The following is a 20,114-nucleotide window of genomic DNA, read 5'->3' on the forward strand; positions in this document are numbered from 1 at the left end:
TGAAATCTTGCCTTATGAGATGTAGTAGCTTCTTTTTTGTTTTCTACACAGCTTTTTCTGAAAAATAGTTGTGTAAGAAAATAATTCTTTTTTTTTTTTTTTAATTTTGTTTGGAAGAGAACCATATTGTTTTAAGGGGAAATATGCTTAATTTGAATTAAAATTCTCCAAAGTTAAGAACATTAATAAAATACCATAATTGATTCTTTCTTGGTAAGTATCAGGAATTTCCCTGGACAATTCCTTTCGAGCTGTTAATTTTTGACTAGCATGTAGAACATGACAGTTATTTCTGAGTATCTTTGCATCTCCATAAATGCATTTTCATTAATATGGTAAACCATTTGCTAGATTTCATTTCAATAATTTAGTCTAAATTACTGACATTTTTCAGAAATTTATTTAAATTTTCTTTGCAAAAAGTGAGATATCATTGAACTTCATGCCTCTTGCTTTGCTTGGTATAGTGATTTTATGTTTCTTGCTCACTTTCCGTTTTTCCATTCTTACTGTATCAAATGAGGTATAGCATCAAATGTTATCCTACCTCTCTACAGTGTCTTCTCTCTGTTATTTACATTTTCATTTGAGTGGAAGATTAATTGAATGACTAGGGACAGTACCAAAATTATTGTACATAGTCATATTTCAAGAACATTTTCTATGGAGGTAGGTAGCTTTTTTCTTTTTTAAATGAATGACATGAAATACATAGAAAGAAATGATCCAAAGACCACATTTAAAAATTAATTTGAAGTTTATAATCTAAAATGTTTTATTTCTCTGAGTAAATAGATATATATATACCTAAATTATATTTTAGTTATAAAAAACAAAAAAAGAAATTGAAAAAGAGAGACATATCCTTATTTCATTATATTAGGCAAATATAATGTATCACCAGCTGATGTAATTCCACCTTGCATAAGGTTACAAAAAATGTAATCTCAGTGTTAGAGATCTGAGAGTCAAATATCTATAAATCATTTGCCAATGTTAACCATTTTTAAAGTATGAGGCAGGAAAAATTAACTGCAATTCTAGATTAAGAAATGGATTTTTGCCAAAATGGCTCTTACAAACAAATATCTTCAATTTTGCCTTACAGTTGGTAGCCTTACAGTTGGTAGCATGATTGAACCAGTAGCATGATTGAACCAGTTTGTTTAATGTCAACAAAGAAAACCTGAAACTTAATAGTTTAGTAAATGGGGAATATATTATCTCATTTTACAGAGAAAAAGGTTGTGTACTAGATTAGAACAAACCTCCATCTTTATGATCTTTTTTTAAAAAATAATAGCTTTTATTGGGATATAATTCACATATTGTAAAACTCACCTTCTAACATGTACAGTTCAGTGGTTTTTAGCATTTCAGGTATTTATGCAACCATTTCCACTATGTAATTACAGGACTTTTTTTTTTTTCCCCAGGACATTTTTATCACCCTAAAAAGAAATGCAATACCCATTTGTAGTCACTTCCCATTTTTCATTCCTCTCAGCCTCTGGCAACCTCTAATCTATTTTCTCTTTTGCTGGATTTACCTATTTTCGGCATTTCATATAAACAGAATTATATAACCTTTTGTTTCTGTATTCTTTCACTTAGCATAATGTTTTCAAGATTCATTCATGTTGAGGTATATGTCAGTATTGCATTCCTTTTTACTATTGAATAATGTTGCATCATATGGATATATACCATACTTCATTTTTCCATCTTTCAGTTGATGGATATTTGGGTTGTTTCCACTTTTTTGGCCATTGGGGTAATGCTGCTATGATTATTCACGTATAGGTTTTTGTGTGGACATATGTTTTCACTTCTCTTGGATACATACCTATGAATGGAATTACTGGGTCCTCTGGTAACTCTGTGTTTAGCATTTTGAGGAACTGCCAAACTTTTTTTCCCCAAAGCAACTGCACCACTGTACAATTCGACCAGCAGTGTATGAGGGCTCCAATTTCTTCACATCCTTGTCAACACTTGTTATTATCTGTTTTTGATTTTAGCAACCCTAGTGCATATGATGGTGATATTTCAGTGGTGGTCTTCAAGGTTTTTAAGTAATGTTATTAATCACTTTTAAAGCTCTCTCGTGTTTTGCAACTACAGGTTTTGTTTGACTGTCCTGTGAGCTAAATACAGCTTAAGAGAGGGATAAGGTGTTCACATTATCATTTTTAAGGCACTTCCTTAGCATTAATTCATATATTTATTATATATTTTATATTTAGTTTGATCACTTGTGATTATATTTGGTTTAGTGCTCCTCAACCTTGCTTGTGCAGTATGAGATTGAGCAATTTGTTAACATGCAAATTCCTGGGCCCTACATCAGAAATTCTAATTCAGTAGGTGTGAGATGGTGTCTGGGAATTTTCTTAAGGACACAAAATCATGTGTAATGCAGGTGGTCCAAATATTACACTTTAATGGAAGAACTGCATCAATACATAAATCTTTGTACCAGCTGTATCCTTTCAGCATGTGCCAGCATCTGTGGTTCTTGTTGTTGTTTTATATATAATTGATCTGAATTATTGAATTATTTAGAAAATTTAAGTTGTTTGTTGGTGATGCTTCACTTGTTTTATAGTGGACAGTAGTCCTGATGAGGCTCTGGTACATCTTCTTGCTGGTTTGGAAAATGACGGATATCAGGGGGGAAGAAATAGGATGCCATCATCATGTCGTTCGTTTGGAAACAGTAAAAATCCTCAAAATAGTGATGATGAAGAAAATGAACCACAGATTGAAAAAGAAGAAATGGAGCTTAGTTTAGTAATGTCTCAGAGATGGGACAGCAATATTGAAGAACATTGTGCCAAAAAGAGGTAACTTTTTAGTTATTTCAGTTGCTTTACCTTTGGTCATTATCATTGTTCTTTAATCAGAAATTATTTCTTACTAATATTCATAATAAAAAATACCTAATAAACTAAATTGACTTCTTTGAAATTTCTTTTAAATAGTGTGTAAACTTTATATTCCAAGCAAAATAAAATTTTGGTACATTTAAAAAGATTAAACCTAACTTTATTTTTTTCTATTATTAACAAGATATAATTGATATACACCACTGTATGAATTTTCGATGTACAGCATAATAGTTTGATTTGCGTATATTATGAAATAATTACCACAACAGGTTTAGTTAACATCCATCATCTCATATAATTACAATAAAAAGAAATGGGGGAAATTTTTTGTCTCCTTGTAATGAAAACTTTCATATATATCATACGTACAGCATATATATACATACGTACATATGTATCATACAGCAGTGGTAACTATAGTCACCGTGTTGTACATTATATCCCTAGTACTTATTTGTGTTATAACAAAGTTTGTGTCTTTTGATTACCTTGCTCCAATTTGTGCTCTCCTCATAAACCTAACTTAGAAATCATCTGTCTATATATACAATAGTAATATATGGGTCATAAATGGGGCAAAATAGAAGTGCCTCCTTATCTCAGAACTTGAGGAAAAAAGAATGCCCTTTGAGAGTTAAACTCTTATGGGTCGGAGCAACAGATATAGAGTCAGCTTAAAGACAAGGAATGGCTTCTAGGTCTGATTAGATCGAAGGAGTTAAATATTAATGAATGAATGAATGTCAGAAGCAGTAACTGATATTCTGTTCCATTTCTCAAAGAAAATGAGTAAGATGGCAGTGTGGTTTTCTTTTTTTCTTTCCTTTTTACATTTTAACCTTTTTTTTTAAGTATAGTTAATTTACAGTGTTGTGTTAGTTTCAGATGTATAGCAGAGTGATTCAGTTTTTTATATATATATATTCTTTTTCAGATTCTTTTCCATTATAGATTATTATAAGATATTGAATATAGTTCCCTGTGCTATACAGTAGGCCCTTATTATTTATCTGTTTTACATAAAGTAGTACGTATATGTTAATCCCAAATTCCTAATCTCCTCTCCCCTCCACTGTCCCCTTTGGTAACCATAAGTTTGTTTTCTATGTCTGTGAGTCTTTCTGTTTTGTAAATAAATTCATTCATATCATATTTTTAAAATTTATTTATTTATTTTGGCTGTGCTGGGTGTTAGTTGCGGCACGCAGGATCTTCGTTGTGACATGCAGGATCTTTAGTTGCAGCATATGGGGTCTTAGTTATGGCATGCAGACTTCTTAGTTATGGCATGTGGGATCTAGCTCCCTGACCAGGGATCAAACCTGGGCCCCCTGCATTTGGAGTGTGGCATCTTACCCACTGGACCACCAGGGAAGTCCCCATTTGTATCATGTTTTAGATTCCACATATAAGTGATATTATATGGTATTTGTCTTTCTCTGTCTGACTTATTCCATCCATGCTGCTGCAGATGGCATTATTTCATTCTTTTTTATGGCTGAGTAATATTCATATATATGTATACACGTGTGTGTGTGTGTGTGTGTGTGTGTGTGTGTGTGTGTGTGTATATATATATATTTATCCCACATCTTCTTTCCCCATTCATCTGTCGATTGACACTTAGGTGGCTTCCATGTCTTGGCTATTCTGAATAGTGCTGCTCTGAACATTGGGGTGCATGTATCTTTTTGAACTAGAGTTTTCTCCAGATATATGTCCAGGAGTGGGATTGCAGAATCATATGGTAGCTGTATTTTTAGTATTTTAAACCACCTCCATACTGTTCTCCATAGTGGCTGCACCAATCTACATTCCCACCAACAGTGTAGGAGGGTTCCTTTTTCTCCACACCCTCTGCAGCATTTATTATTTGTAGACTTTTTAATGATGGAAGTTCTGACTGCTGTGAAGTGATACCTTATTGTAGTTTCGATTTGGATTTCTCCAACAATTAGTGATATTTAGCATCTTTTCATGTGCCTGTTGGCCATCTGTATGTCTTCTTTGGAGAAATGTCTGTTTAGGTCTTCTGCCGATTGTTTGATTGGATTGTTTTGTTTTTAAAATTTCTTTTAAAACATTTATTCCTTTTATTTTATTTTAAATTTTTTATTTATGGCTGCATTGGGTCCTCGTTGCTGCGTGTGGGCTTTCTCTAGTTGCGGTGAGTGAGGGCTACTGTTGTGTTGCGTAGGCTTCTCGTTGTGGTAGCTTTTCTTGTTGCAGAGCACGGGCTCTAGACGCGCAGGCTTCAGTAGTTGTGGCTCGCGGGCTCTAGAATGCAGGCTCAGTAGTTGTGGCATGGGCTTAGTTGCTCCATGGCACATGGGATATTCCTGGACCAGGGCTTGAACCTGTGTCCCCTGCATTGGCCGGCAGATGCTTAACCCACTGCACCACCAGGGAAGCCCTGTTGTTGTTTTTTTTTATATTAAGCTGCATGAGCTGTTTGTATATTTTGGAAATTAAGCCCTTGTTGGTCGCATCATTTGCAGATATTTTCTCCCATTCCGTAGGTTGTCTTTTCATTTTGTTTGTGGTTTCCTTTGCTGTGCAAAAGCTTTTAAGTTTAGTTAGGTCCCATTTGTTTTTTTTTGTTTTTATTTCTATTACTCTAGGAGATGGATCCAAAAAAATTTTGCTGCAATGTATGTCACAGACTGTGCTATGTTTTCCTCTAGGAGTTTTATAGTATTCAGTCTCACATTCAGGTCTTTGATCCATTTTGAGTTTATTTCTGTAAATGGTGTAGAGAATGTTCTAATTTCATTCTTTTGCATGTAGCTGTCCAGTTTTCCCAGCACCACTTGTTGAAGAGACTGCCTTTTTCTCTGTTGTATATTCTTTTTTTTTTTTTTTTTTTTGCGGTACGCGGGCCTCTCACTGTTGTGGCCTCTCCCGTTGTGGAGCACAGGCTCCAGACGCGCAGGTTCAGCGGCCATGGCTCATGGGCCCAGCTGCTCCACGGCTTGTGGGTTCTTCCCAGACCGGGGCACGAACCTGTGTCCCTTGCATCGACCAGCGGACTCTCAACCACTGCGCCACCAGGGAAGTCTTCTGTTGTATTTTCTTGCCTCCTGTGTTGTAGATTAATTGACCTTAAGTGCATGAGTGTATTTCTGGACTTTCTGTCCAGTACCATTGATCTGTGTGTGTGTTTTTGTGCCAGTACCATACTGTTTTGATTACTGTAGTTTTGTAGTATACTCTGAAGTAAGGGAGCCTGATTCCTCCAGCTCTGTTCTTCCTTCTCAAGATTGTTTGGCTATTTGGGGTCCTTTGTGTTTCCGTACAAATTTTAAAGTTTTTTGTTCCAGTTCTGTGAAAAATGTTATTGGTAATTTGGTAGGGATTGTATTGAATCTGTAGATTGTTTTGGGTAGTATGGTCATTTTTAACAACATTGATTCTGTCAATCTAAGAACACAGTGTATTTTTCCAGCTGTTTGTGTCATCTTCAGTTTCTTTCATCAGCATCATATTTTTTGGAGTACAGGTCTTTTGCCTCCTTAGGTAGGTTTATTCCTAGGTATTTTATTCTTTTTGCTGTGCTGGTAAATGGGGTTGTTTCTTTAATTTCTCTTTCTGATCTTTTTTTAAAAATATATAAATTTATTTATTTAATTTATTTATTTTTGGGTCTTTGTTGCTGTGAGTGGGCTTTCTCTAGTTGTGGCAAGCGGGGGCTACTCTTTGTTGCAGTGCGCAGACTTCTTATCGCGGTGGCTTTTCTTGTTGTGCAGCGCAGACTGTAGGCATGCGGGCTTCAGTAGTTGTGGCTCACGGGCTCCAGAGCACAAGCTCAGTAGTTGTGGTGCATGGGCTTAGTTGCTCTGCAGCATGTGGGATCTTCCCAGACCAGGGATCAAACCCGTGTCCCTTGCATTGTCAGGCAGATTCTTAACCACTGTGCCCCCAGGCAAGTCCTCTCTATCTGATCTTTCATTGTAAGCGTATAGAAATGCAACAGATTTCTGGTGTTAATTTTGTATCCTGCAACTTTACCAAATTCATTGTTGAGCTCTAGTAGTTTTTTGGTGGCGTCTTTTGGATTTTCTATGTATAGCATCGTGTCATCTGCAAGCAGTGACAGTTTTACTTCTTTTCCAATTTGAATCCCTTTTTTTCTTTTTCTTCTCTGATTGCTGTGCTGGGACTTCCAAAACTATGTTGAATAAAAGTGGCAAGAGTGAGTATCCTTGTCTTGTTCCTGATCTTAGAGGAAATGCTTTCAGCTTTTAACCATTTAGTATGATGTTAGGTATGGGTTTGTTATATATAGCCTTTATTTTGTTGAGGTGTGTTCCGTCTATGCCAACTTTCTGGAGAGTTTTTATCATAAATGGATGTTGAATTTTATCAGAAGCTTTTTCTGCATCTATTGAGATGATCATATTTTTTGATCATGATCATGATTTTTATTCTTCAATTGGTTAATGTGGTGTATTACATTGATTGATTTGCATATATTGAAAAATCCTTGCATCCCTGGGGTAAATCCCACTTGATCATGGTGTATGGTATTTAATGTATTGTTGGAGTCAGCTTGCAAGTATTTTATTGAGGATTTTTGCACCTATGTTCATCAGTAATATTGGCCTATAATTTTCTTTTTATGTGATATCTTTGTCTGGTTTTTCTATCAGGGTGATGGTGGCCTCATAGAACGAGTGTGAAAGCATTCCTTCCTCTGCAGTTTTTTGGAGTAGTTTCAGAAGGGTGGGTGTTCACTCTTCTCTAAATATTAGGTAGAATTCACCAGTGAAGCCATCTGGTCCTGGACTTTTGTTTCTTGAGAGTTTTTAAATTACTGACTCAATTTCAATACTGGTAATTGGTCTGCTCATATTTTCTATTTCCATTTCTTTTTTTAAAAAATTATTTATTTATTTATTTAGCTGCATCAGGTCTTAGTTGTGGCATGTGGGATCTAGTTCCATGACCAGGGATTGAACCTGGGCCCCCTGTGTTGGGAGTGTGGAGTCCCAGCCACTGGACCACCAGGGAAGTCTTTCCATTTCTTTTAAGTTGTCCATTTTATTGGCGAGTAGTTTCTTGTAGTAGTCTCTTATGATCCTTTGTATTTCTGTGGTGTCAGTTGTATCTTCTCCTTTTTCATTTCTGATTTTATTGATTTGGGCCCTCTCCCTTTTTCTCTTGATGAATCTGGCTGAAGGTTTATCGATTTTGTTTATCTTTTCAAAGAACCAGCTTCTTAGTTTCATTGATCTTTTCTATTGTTTTTTTAGTCTCTATTTCCTTTATTTCTGCTCTGATCCTTATGATTTCTTTCCCTCTACTAACTTTGTGTTTTGTTTGTTCTTCTTTCTCTACTTAATTTAGGTGTAAGATTAGGTTGTTTATTTGAGATTTTTCTTGTTTCCTGGGGTAAGCTTGTATGGTTATCGTTATAAACTTCTATCTTAGAACTGCTTTTGCTGCATCCCATAAGTTTTGGATCGTAGTATTTGCATTTGACTTTAGATATTTTTAGATTTCCTCTTTGACTTATTCAGTGATTCATTAGTTGTTTAGTAGCATATTTTTTAGACTCTGTATGTTTGTGGTTTTTGCAGTTTTTTTCTTGTAGTTGATTTCTAACCTCATAGTGTTGTGGTTGGGAGAGATGCTGGATATGATTTCAGTTTTCTCAGATTTACCAAGGCTTGCTTTGTGGTCCATTATGTGATATATCCTTGAAAATGTTCTATATGCACTTGAGAAGAATGTGTATTCTGTTGCTTTTGGATGGAGTGCCCTATATATATCAGTTAAGTGCATCTGGTCTAGTATGTCATTTAAGGCCTGTGTTTCCTTACTGGTTTTCTGTCTGGATGATCTGTCCATTGATGAAAGTGAGGTGTTAAAGTCCCCCACTATTATTCTGTTCCTGTCAATTTCTCCTTTTATGCCTGTTAACATTTGCTTTATATTTTGAGGTGCTCCTATGTTGGGTGCATATATATTTGTAATTGTTGTATCTTCTTGGATTGATCCTTTGATCATTATGTAGTGTCCTTCTTTGTCTCTTATAACATATTTATTTTAAAGTCTATTTTGTCTGATGTAAGTATTGCGACTCTGGCTTTCCTTTGATTTCCATTTGTGTGGAATACCTCTTTCCATACCCTCACTTTCAGTCTGTATATGTCTCTGGATCTGAAGTGGGTCTCTTGTAGGCATCATATATACAGGTCCTGTTTTTGTATCCATTCAGCCAGTCTGTGTCTTTTGGTTAGAGCATTTAGTCTGCTTTCATTTAAGGTATTCACTGATATATATGTTCTTACTGCCATTTTGTTAATTGTTTTGGATTTGTTTTTGTAGGTCTTTTTTTCCCCTTTCTTTTGTTCTCTTGTGATTTGATGACTGTCTTTAGTATTATGTTTGGATTCCTTTTTCTTTTTTGTGTGTATATTATAGTTTTTTTGTTTTGTGGTTACCATGAGGTTTTTGTATAGCAGTCTGTATACATACATGCTTATTTTGAGTTGCTGATCTCTTAATTTCAAATGCATTTTAGATACACTCTGTATTTGTACTCTCCTCCTGTCATGATTACTATTTTTGATATTATATTTTACATGTAATTGTTTTATGTATACCTTAACTGCTTATTGTGGATACAACTGATTTTACTACTTTTGTCTTTTAACCTCCCTACTAGCTTTGTGTGTGGATGATTTCCTATCTTTGTTGTATGTTTGCTTTTACCAGTGAGCTTTTCCATTTTGTCATTTTCTTTTTTCCAGTTGTAGCCTTTTCTGCCTAGAGAAGTTCCTTTAGCATTTGTTGTAAAGTTGGTTTGGTGGTGCTGAATTCTTCTGGCTTTTGTTTGTCTATAAAGCTTTTGATTTCTCTGTCAAATCAAAGAACTTTGCTGGGTAGAGTATTCTTGGGTGTAGGTTTTTCTCTTTCATCACTTTTAAGTATATTGTGCCACTTCCTTCTGGCCTGCAGAGTTTCTGCTGAAAAATCAGCTGATAGCCTTATGGGAGTACCCTTGTATGTTATTTGTTGCTTTTCCCTTGTTGTTTTTAATATTTTATCTTTAATTTTTGTCAGTTTGATTACTGTGTGTCTCAGTGTGTTCCTCCTTGGGTTAATCCTGTTCTCTTCAAATATTCTCTCATGCTCTTGCTCTCTGTCTTCTCCTTCTGGACCCCTATAATGCAAAAATTAGCACTCTTGATGTTGTCCTAGAGGTCTCTTAAACTGTCCTCATGTCTTTTTTTTTTTTTTCTTTTTTCTGTTCAGCAGCAGTGATTTCCAGTACTTTGTCTTCCAGTTCAGTGATCCATTTTTCTTCCTCATTTAGTCCACTGTTGATTCCTTCTTGTGTTTTTTTCTTTTCAGTTATTATATTCTTCAATTCTGTTTGATTGCTCTTTATATTTTCTAATTCTTTTTTAAAAACTTCTAATTTCTCATTATCTGCATCCATTCTTCTCCTGAGTTTTTTGATCATCTTTATGATCATTACTCTGAACTCTTCCTCAGGTAGACTGCCTATCTCCACGTCACTTAGTTCTTCTTCTGGGGTTTTATCTTTTTCCTTCATGTGAAACATATTCCTCTGTCTTCTCATTTTGTCTAAATTGCTATTTGTATTTTTATGTATGTGGTAGGTTAGTTACGTTTCTCAACCTTGGAGAAGTGGCCCATTGTAGGAGATGTTGTATGCATCCCAGCAGTGCACTCCCCTCTCATCACTCAAGGGCCCAGGTCCAGGTGGTCCCAGGGTGGTGTCTAGTTTGCATTTGCAGACTTGGTCTTGCTTGAAGTTTTCTTGCTTCTGGTGTCTGCCTCCCGGTGTGTGAGGCTGGTCTGGAGGCTTGTACAGGCTTCCTGTTGGGAGGGGCCAGTGCCTGCCTACTGGTGGCTGGAGCTCGGTCTTGACCCTCTGGTGGGCAGGGCTGTGTTTAGCGGCTCGTCTAGAGGTGGCTGTGGGCTCAGGAAGTCCTTATGCAGCCTGTCTGCTGATGGATGGGGCTATGTCCCCACCCAGTTTGTTGTTCAGCCTGAGGCGTCCCAGCACTGGAACCTAAAGGCTATTGGGTGGGCCTAGGTCTTGGTGCCAAGATGTCAACCTCCAGGAGAGTTCACACAGATGAATGCTCCCCGATATGTCTGCCACCAGTGCCTGTGTCCCAGGGTGAGACACAGCTACCCCCTGCTTCCCCAGGAGACCCTCCCAGACCAGCAGGTAGGTCTGGCCCAGGCTCCTATCAAATTACTGTTTTTGCTCTTGGTCCCAGTGTGTGTGAGATTTTGTGTGCACTGTTTAAGACCGAAGTCTCTGTTTCCCCCAATCCTGCAGAGTCTCTGCAATCAAGCCCTGCTGGCCTTCAAAACCAAATGCTCTGGTGGCTCCTGTTTCCAATGCTAGACCTCTAGGCTGGGGGGCTGACATGGGGCTCAAACCTCTCTAATATAATTATTCTCCAGTTTGTGGGTCCCCCACCCAAGCAGTATGGGACTTGATTATACTGCAAGTCTGCCCCTCATACGCAACTCACTGTGGTTCCTTCTTTATGTCTTTAGTTGTAGAAGATCTTTTCTGGTGCGTTCCTGTCTTTTTCATCAGTGATTGTTCTGCAGTTAGTTATGATTTTGGTATGCTCGTGAGAGGAGGTGAGCTTAGTGTCCTTCTACTCTGCCATCTTGGCCACTCTCCTTGGCAGTGTGTTTTTCTAAATCAGTTTCTTGTGAGCTTGATTGATTTGAGTCTGCCCCTGAGCTGTATGCTCTGTGTGTGGAAAAAAATTGGGCCTCTGAGCTTAAAACACTGAGTGTGCCTCTACTTCAAACTTCTGTAGGCAGTACTAAAACTTCTAAAGTCTGTTTTTGAAAGATGAATGAGATTAACCTATATATCATGTTTACACACATATGTATTACATATATACATATATAGTATTATAAGTATATATGTAATGTAGCTCTAGTTTCTCAACATTACCTAATATAAAAAAATAAATTTTCTGATACCATCTCCTGTTATCTGAGTTTATATCAGAACCCTCTCTTCTATATTTTCACAGTATGCTTCTACAAAGAATTCCATTTTTATTCTGTGAGTAGGAAATTCCAAACCTGTGAAATATTGTTTCATACTTCCTTCCTAGTTTCACATACTGAGTTCCCTTTGCTGTCACAGTGTTAAATCGGTCAACGACTCAGCTCCTTGACCTTTGAAGACCTAATTTTACCTGAGCCAGACAGAATCAATGTTCTATTTCCTGATAGATTTGACCCTCAACAGTGTCATAAAAATTCCTTTTGCTGATATTTCCTAATCTGTTAAAAAAAAGGGGCGGGTTGAAAGGCATACAATTTCTTGTAGCTATTCTATAAATATTTTTGTCAATTTTTTTCTGTATAAACTTTATAAATCTTTTTATGAAATATCCTATTCAGAAATTCCTCAACCACAACATCTTTTGGAGCATAAGCAATCCTAAATGATAATAGACAGTGGTATAAAATGGCTTTATTCTTGTGTCTCTGGTTCTTATTTCTGTAATGACACCACTTTGCCTTCAACTTCTGGAAGTTTGTAACTTCGGTGTCATATTTAATTTGCTCTCCTTTACACCTCTATTAGTTGTTAAGCCTATCTAGTTTAAGCCTTCATTATTATTTATCTGGAATACTATGAAATCACTTTTTAACTGGTCTGCTTGCTTCTAGTTCTGCTCCCCTATAATAGGGGTGATACTTACGATTATTAAACACTTTGTGGGCACTTAGAGAAGCAGAGAATATCAAGACCCTTCATGAGTTCAAGTCGTGCTCTACTGCCTTTATATCCATTTTAAATATGGTTACTTAGAGAAATGTAATAATCATATTGAATCTTAATTTCAGCCAGATATTTAACAAAGTCTTACATAGCATCCTTGTGGATAAGGAGTATACGTGGTAATAGTGACTGATTAGGTAGGTTCACAGAGAACTTGCATGATTTTGCATTCAAAAACCACTTAAATGCTGCTGTGTGCCAAGTTTCATGCTAGATTGAATTCAGATTGTCAGAAACATTGGAGATTGGTAATTCATTGAATGACAAAATATAGATTCGAAAATATCTTGAAACTAAAAAGATGATGCCTAATAAAGTGTAGAGTCATAGGTTTTATGTTCAGTCAGTCAGCTTCACAAATATAGACTAGATAGACCTACGATTCATTCTGGGCTTAACAATTTCTGTGGGAAGGTCATAAGTTTTACTTTATTAAGAGCACAATAAATCTGTAGTGTTGTATGGTTGCCAAAACAGTGAATTTGATTATTGTCTACCAGCTGTACCTGGGGTAACATTTATTATTCTGACAGATTTTGGATTTTGTTAGTAAAATAATTATAGTATTTATTGATGTATTTAAACCTTGCTATAATAAATAGGATTGCTTCTTCTATATTTTAGCTAAATTTGTTGACTGTTTGATATTTTTATTTGATCATGTGGCATTTCATGATGCATTTTTCTTACTTCCATTTGTTTTTTTTCTTCATTGTTCTTTCATTGTTTTGTTTTGATATTGTTCATTTGATTTTTACCTTCAACCTATTATTGGCATTTCTTCTATAGTTTCTTAGATTATACCTGGTTTAGCTATTTATACTTTCATGCCCATATTAAGTAGATACACATTCAAATATGTAACATTTTTATAAAATCACCATCTCCTTGTTCCCAGTGGTGCCAACATGTTTAAAATAATAGGCCTGGTTTATCCCATGATTAATTAATGCTTGTGTGTTCATTGACTGGACCAATTCTGTGAAAACCAACCCCAGGTTAACCTTGGAAAAACAATCCTGAACATTTTATAAATGTATATTAAAGAGAGATTGAATAATAGAAGTATATTGTCTAGAAGAGGAGTCATTTAATTCTATTGATACTTGTATATTGAATATTATATTCTTCCTGAGTACCATATTTTAAGAATACTGAAAAAGGAAAGGAAAGGGAAAGAAGAGGAAGAAAACTAGAAGGATTTGTTGACACTGTCACTTTTAAAGAACAGGAGAAAGAATAGATAATATTTGGTCTAATTAAAGAGGAACTATGGAACAAATGATAATGCTTTCAAATATTTTAAAGGTTATCATGTGGAACATGGCATAGACCTTGCTACATATGGCTACATAGCACAAAGGCAGGAATGAAAGATTTTTGTGTAATATAGGAAGAAAATTACTAACAATTAGAGCCATTAATAACAGAAAAGATTACCCTGTGAGACAGCAAGCCCTTTATACTGAGAATATAAAAGTGGAGATTGTAGGGTCTGTTAAAAATAAGATTTTTGCATTGCTTAGAAAGCTAGACTAGATGACCTCTAATAACTCTTTCATCTCTTAAGAGTGATTTTAGGACAACTTGTGATTTGGGGAAGGCTTAATGGAAAAACTGTTCCATGTATAATAAAGCAATATTTTCAAATTTTCAAGACAAGTGAAAGAAAAAATTAGGTATGGATAGAAAGTAAGTTTGCCCATCCAGATAGAAGGGAAAGTATCAAGCTAGGATCTAGTGAAAAATTTAAATCAATATGACATGAAACTTAAGGAGAGCATCCATCTGGGTTTCACAGTCCATCTGCATTCCTCAGCAGCCCTACTTTATAGCCACTGCTGGGATTGACTCAACACCTGTACTGCTTCCTATCCTGTCTCTGATCCCTTTTATTTGCTCTTTCAGCCCTGACCTGAATACCCCCTTGCCTATCTTTTTGTTTATTTTTTTCCAATTAATAATGTAGTGATTGTGTATTTATAGACTTCTTAAAATATGCTAGGATGCCACCTTTTTAGAAATTACCAGGTTCTCACCCAAGCTGTTATGTGTATATCTAATGATAAGCTGAGGGGGAGACTATAAGGAAGAACATAGTTAGATATGATAATCCAGGATATTGTGGAGCTATGAATACAGGAATGATGGTGTCTTCTAGCTCACATGAAATGGATTATACAGTCTACTTACAATAACTTTTGGTAGGGCATGATACCAAAGCAAAGTAAATCTGCTTTTCTTTTTTAAGCTATTTTCAGATCCTGTTTATTCAGTTTTACTATTATAGGATCAAATTAGGCAAATTGAGTCTGACGTGCTTTTTTCTAAGGCTCATACTCACTGGTGAATCTTAATATTCTCTAGATCACTGTGCAGAAATACCCATAGAAGCTCAACAGAAGAAGATGATTCATCTTCAGAAGAAGAAATGGAATGGAGTAATAACAGTTTGCTTCTAGCCAATCTTTCTATACCTCAGTTAGATGGAACTGCAGATGAAAATAGTGGTAAGTAAAGTAGTCTACTGTATTTCATTATTTAGGGGCAGAAAATATATTTGATTTTGAAAAATATAATCACACTCTCTACATAGTTGGCTAAGTGAGGCTATGACAATACTGTTAGATTTTGTCCTTCTGCAGGATGATTTCTTTTGAGAGAATGTATATATATGATTTTTTCTCATTTCTAAGAGTATAGCGTTTATTAATCACTGATTTAGAGCTTTATAAACTTTAATCAGTTTATCGTCATAACATTTAAGTAGCATAGGAAACTATAAGAAATATGCTCAGCTTATTTGAAGTGATAATGCAAAGACATGTTATTTAATGGAAAATTTTGAAGGTGACAGTATTTTTCCCCTTATTCTCCCAAAAGGCATGAATATTGATATCATCTATTTCTGATCAAAGAAATATGTGTTTAAAATAATGACTACTAATCAAATGTAACTGACTCTTGATTTTTTAGATTATGGTATTATCCTAATGATAGGAATGACCTTTTTGTTGAGATAACTGTTTTAAACATACGAATTTAATTTCATATAATTTCTTTCATGGTGATAGTATCATGGTATGGGAAAATATTTAAAAAATTAAAAGGGTGGAAGTGAAGTAAATTCTTTTTTCCCCCATTTCAGACAATCCACTGAACAATGAAAATTCTAGAACCCACTCTTCTGTGATTGCAACAAGCAAGCTATCAGTAAAACCTTCCATCTTTCACAAAGATGCTGCTACATTAGAACCCCCATCTTCCGCTAAGATTACCTTTCAGTGTAAACACACAAGTGCCCTTTCTTCCCATGTTTTGAACAAGGAAGATTTAATTGAAGACCTTTCACAGCCAAACAACCTAGAGAAAAGTCTAGATCATTCAGTTGCTTCTTTTGCAAATGAAAGCACTTACTCTATGAAATACCCTGGGTCTTTAAGCAGTACTGTCCATTCAGAAAACTCTCATAAAGAGAGTAGTAAGAAAGATGTCCTCCCAGTATCTTCCTGTGAAAGTAGTATTTTTGATTATGAAGAAGATATTCCATCTGTCACAAGACAAGTACCAAGTAGAAAGTATACAAACATTAGAAAAATTGATAAGGATGCCCCTTTTATACATATGAACCGTCACACTAACGAAAATACATTGGGCAAAAATTCTTTCAACTTTTCTGACTTAAATCATTCAAAAAGTAAATTATCCTCTGAAGGAAATGAAAAAGGAAACAGTACAGCTCTGAATAGTTTATTCCCTTCATCACTGACTGAAAATTGTGAATTGCTATCATGCTCAGGGGAGAATAGAACTATGGTGCATTCTCTTGATAGCATTGCTGATGAAAGTGGACTAAATAAACTTAAAATTAGATACGAAGAATTTCAAGAACATAAACCAGAAAAACCAAGCCTCAGCCAGCAAGCAGCACATTATATGTTTTTTCCCAGTGTTGTTCTTTCTAATTGTCTCAGTAGGCCACAAAAACTCTCTCCTGTCACATATAAACTACATCCTAGCAATAAACAATCCCGGTTAAAAATGAATAAAAAGAAGCTTGTAGGTCATCGAGAGAATTCTGCCGGAACTACTGAGACTGGATCCTCAAAAGATAATTGTATACAAAATAATCCTTGTAATAGTAATTCTGAGAAGGATAACGTATTGGCCAGTGATTTAATTAAGGCCAGCCGTGGAGCTTTTGAAAATAAAACATCTACAGACAGTTTTGTAGACTGTCACTTTGGAGAAGGAGCTTTAGAAACTGAGCAGTCCTTTGGATTGTATGGAAATAAATACACACTTAGAGCCAAACGCAAGGTAAATTATGAGAATGAAGATAGTGAGTCAAGTTTTATAACACACAACTCAAAAATTAGCCTACCTCATCCCATGGAAATTGGTGAAAGTTTAGATGGAACTCTCAAATCTCGAAAACGCAGAAAAATGTCTAAAAAGCTGCCCCCTGTCATCATAAAGTATATTATCATTAATAGATTTAGAGGGAGGAAAAATATGCTTGTAAAGCTAGGAAAAATAGACTCTAAAGAAAAACAAGTAATATTAACAGAAGAAAAAATGGAACTGTATAAAAAGCTTGCACCTTTGAAGGATTTTTGGCCAAAAGTTCCTGACTCCCCTGCAACCAAATATCCTATTTATCCACTAACACCAAAGAAAAGTCACAGAAGAAAATCAAAACATAAGTCTGCTAAGAAAAAAACTGGTAAGCAACAAAGGACAAACAGTGAAAATATTAAAAGAACTTTGTCTTTCAGGAAAAAACGGTCACATGCTATTCTTTCTCCTCCCTCACCATCTTATAATGCTGAAACCGAAGACTGTGACTTAAATTATAGTGATGTTATGTCTAAACTAGGTTTTCTTTCTGAGAGAAGCACAAGTCCCATGAACTCTTCTCCACCTCGCTGCTGGTCTCCCACAGATCCAAGAGCTGAAGAAATTATGGCTGCTGCCAATAAAGAAGCAATGCTTTTTAAGGGTCCTAATGCATATAATAGCAAGACTGTTAATTCCCGTATAGGAAAAAATAGTCGAGCAAGAACGCAGGTTAAGAAATCAAAAACAAAGCTTGTTAATCCCTCTGTAGTTACTAAGAAAAGGAACAAACGAAATCAGACAAATAAACTAGTAGATGATGGAAAAAAGAAACCAAAAGCAAAACAGAAACAAAAAGTAAATGAGAAAACTACACCAAGAAAGCACATAACACTAAAAGATGAAAAACTAAAATCTCAAGCTGGTGCTGAAGTTAAGTTTGTGCTGAAACATCAGAATGTGTCTGAGGCCTCAAATAGTTCTGGAGGCTCTCAACTACTTTTTAAACAGAAAGATGTGTCACTAATGGGCTCTGCTATAGATCATCCCCTTTCTGCTCCTCTCCCCACTGGAATTCATGCACAACAGAATTTATCTGGCTGCTTTTCTTCTTTCCTAGAAAGCAAGAAGCCTGTAGATTTGCAAGCATTCCCCAGTCCACAAGATGATTTGCATTCATCAGTTGTTTGTAGTTCTTTGGGACCTGGAATCTCAAAAATTAATGTTCAGCGGTCTCATAATCAAAATGCTATGTTTACTGTAAAAGAATCAACCTTGATTCAAAAAAATATATTTGACCTTTCAAACCATTTGTCTCAGGTAGCACAGAATACACAGATGTCTTCTGGTATCATGTCTCCAAAGATAGAAGAGAATGCAAATGTACAAAAAAACTATTTGTCATCTCTTGGAAAGTTAAACGAATATCGTAATTCCGTAGAATCGAAGCCAGACCAGACGTATGCCCCTAATTTTTTGCATTGCAAAGACAGTCAGCAGCAGATTGTGTGCATGGCAGAACAGTCAAAGCACAGTGAAATTTGTTCTCCAGGTAAAGCAGCTTCAGAGGAAAGTCAGATGCCTAATAATTACTTTGTAACTTCCTTGAGAAGCCCAATCAAACAAATAACATGGGAGCAAAAACAAAGGGGCTTTATTTTAGATATGTCAAATTTTAAACCTGAAAGGGTAAAGCAAAGGTCATTGTCAGAAGCAATTTCACAAACCAAAGCACTTTCTCAGTGTAGAAATCGAAATATGTCAACACCTTCAATGTTTGGTGAAGGACAGTCTGGACTGGCAGTTCTAAAAGAATTGTTACAGAAAAGACAGCAGAAAGCACAGAATGCAAATAGTATGCAAGACCCATTATCTAATAAACAGCAACCAAACAAAAATATCTCTCATTCCCTTGAGCATAACAAATCAATTAAACGAACACGATCAGTAACATCTCCAAGAAAACCTCGAACTCCCAGAAGTACAAAACCTAAAGAAAAAATTCCCAAACTTCTTAAAGTAGACTCTCTAAATTTACCAGCCTCTGGCCAGTTGGATAACTCCCTATCGGATGATAGTCCCATCTTTTTTTCAGATCCAGGATTTGAAAGTTGTTATTCACTTGAAGATAGCTTGTCTCCTGAACATAATTATAATTTTGATATTAATACAATAGGTCAAACTGGATTTTGTAGCTTTTATTCTGGAAGTCAGTTTGTCCCAGCTGATCAGAATTTGCCTCAAAAGTTCCTGAGTGATGCAGTTCAGGATCTTTTCCCAGGACAAACTGTAGAAAAAACTGAATTTTTAAGTCATGATAACCAGAAGTGTGATGAAGACAAACATCATGCCTCAGACTCAACCTCATGGATTAGATCTGGTACTCTAAGTCCTGAATTATTTGAGAAATCATCCATAGATAGCAATGAGAATCATCGCCACAATCAGTGGAAAAATACCTTTCATCCTCTAACAACTCGGCCTAATTCAATAATGGAGTCTTTCTGTGTCCAGCAGTCAGAGGATTGTCTAAATGAAAAATCTAGATTGAATAGGAGTTCAGTAAGCAAAGAAGTGTTTCTTAGCCTCTCACAGCCAGGCAATTCAGACTGGATTCAAAGTCATACCAGAAAAGAAATGGGACAGTCTCTTGATGCAGTCAATACCTCTTTTACTACAATACTATCTTCCCCTGATGGTGAACTTGTAGATGCAGCCTCTGAAGATTTGGAATTGTATGTTTCAAGAAACAATGATATGTTGACACCAACTCCTGATAGTTCACCAAGGTCTACCAGCTCTCCCTCACAATCTAAAAATGGCAGTTTCACCCCTCGAACTGCTCACATTCTGAAACCACTTATGTCCCCACCAAGCAGGGAAGAAATTATGGCAACTTTGTTGGATCATGACCTTTCAGAAACTATTTACCAGGAACCATTTTGCAGTAATCCTTCTGATGTACCAGAAAAGCCCAGGTAATCAGAATTATTTTTTCCCCTTGGGTTGCTCTGAATAATTATAATGTATGTAACAACATATGGTACCTGACTACTACTTTTTTGGCTGTGATATTG

General features: G+C 35.8%; 1 protein-coding gene across 3 annotated transcripts in view; it reads left to right on the forward strand.

Annotated features, from left to right (window-relative positions):
* Positions 1–20,114, forward strand: part of REV3L (REV3 like, DNA directed polymerase zeta catalytic subunit) — a 183,636-nt gene that overhangs the window by 88,180 nt on the left and 75,342 nt on the right. For all 3 annotated transcript variants that reach the window (XM_027088496.1, XM_027088475.1, XM_027088486.1), the window contains 3 exons: positions 2,609–2,846; positions 15,067–15,209; positions 15,848–20,015. In XM_027088496.1, coding sequence (XP_026944297.1) covers positions 2,609–2,846; positions 15,067–15,209; positions 15,848–20,015 — 4,549 coding nt within the window. The remainder of the gene's footprint in view (positions 1–2,608; positions 2,847–15,066; positions 15,210–15,847; positions 20,016–20,114) is intronic.

The sequence above is a fragment of the Aethalodelphis obliquidens genome, unplaced genomic scaffold (assembly GCF_003676395.1).
Source record: "Aethalodelphis obliquidens isolate GAN/ISIS:26980383/991018 unplaced genomic scaffold, ASM367639v1 scaffold3, whole genome shotgun sequence".
Taxonomy (NCBI): Eukaryota; Metazoa; Chordata; class Mammalia; order Artiodactyla; family Delphinidae; genus Aethalodelphis; species Aethalodelphis obliquidens.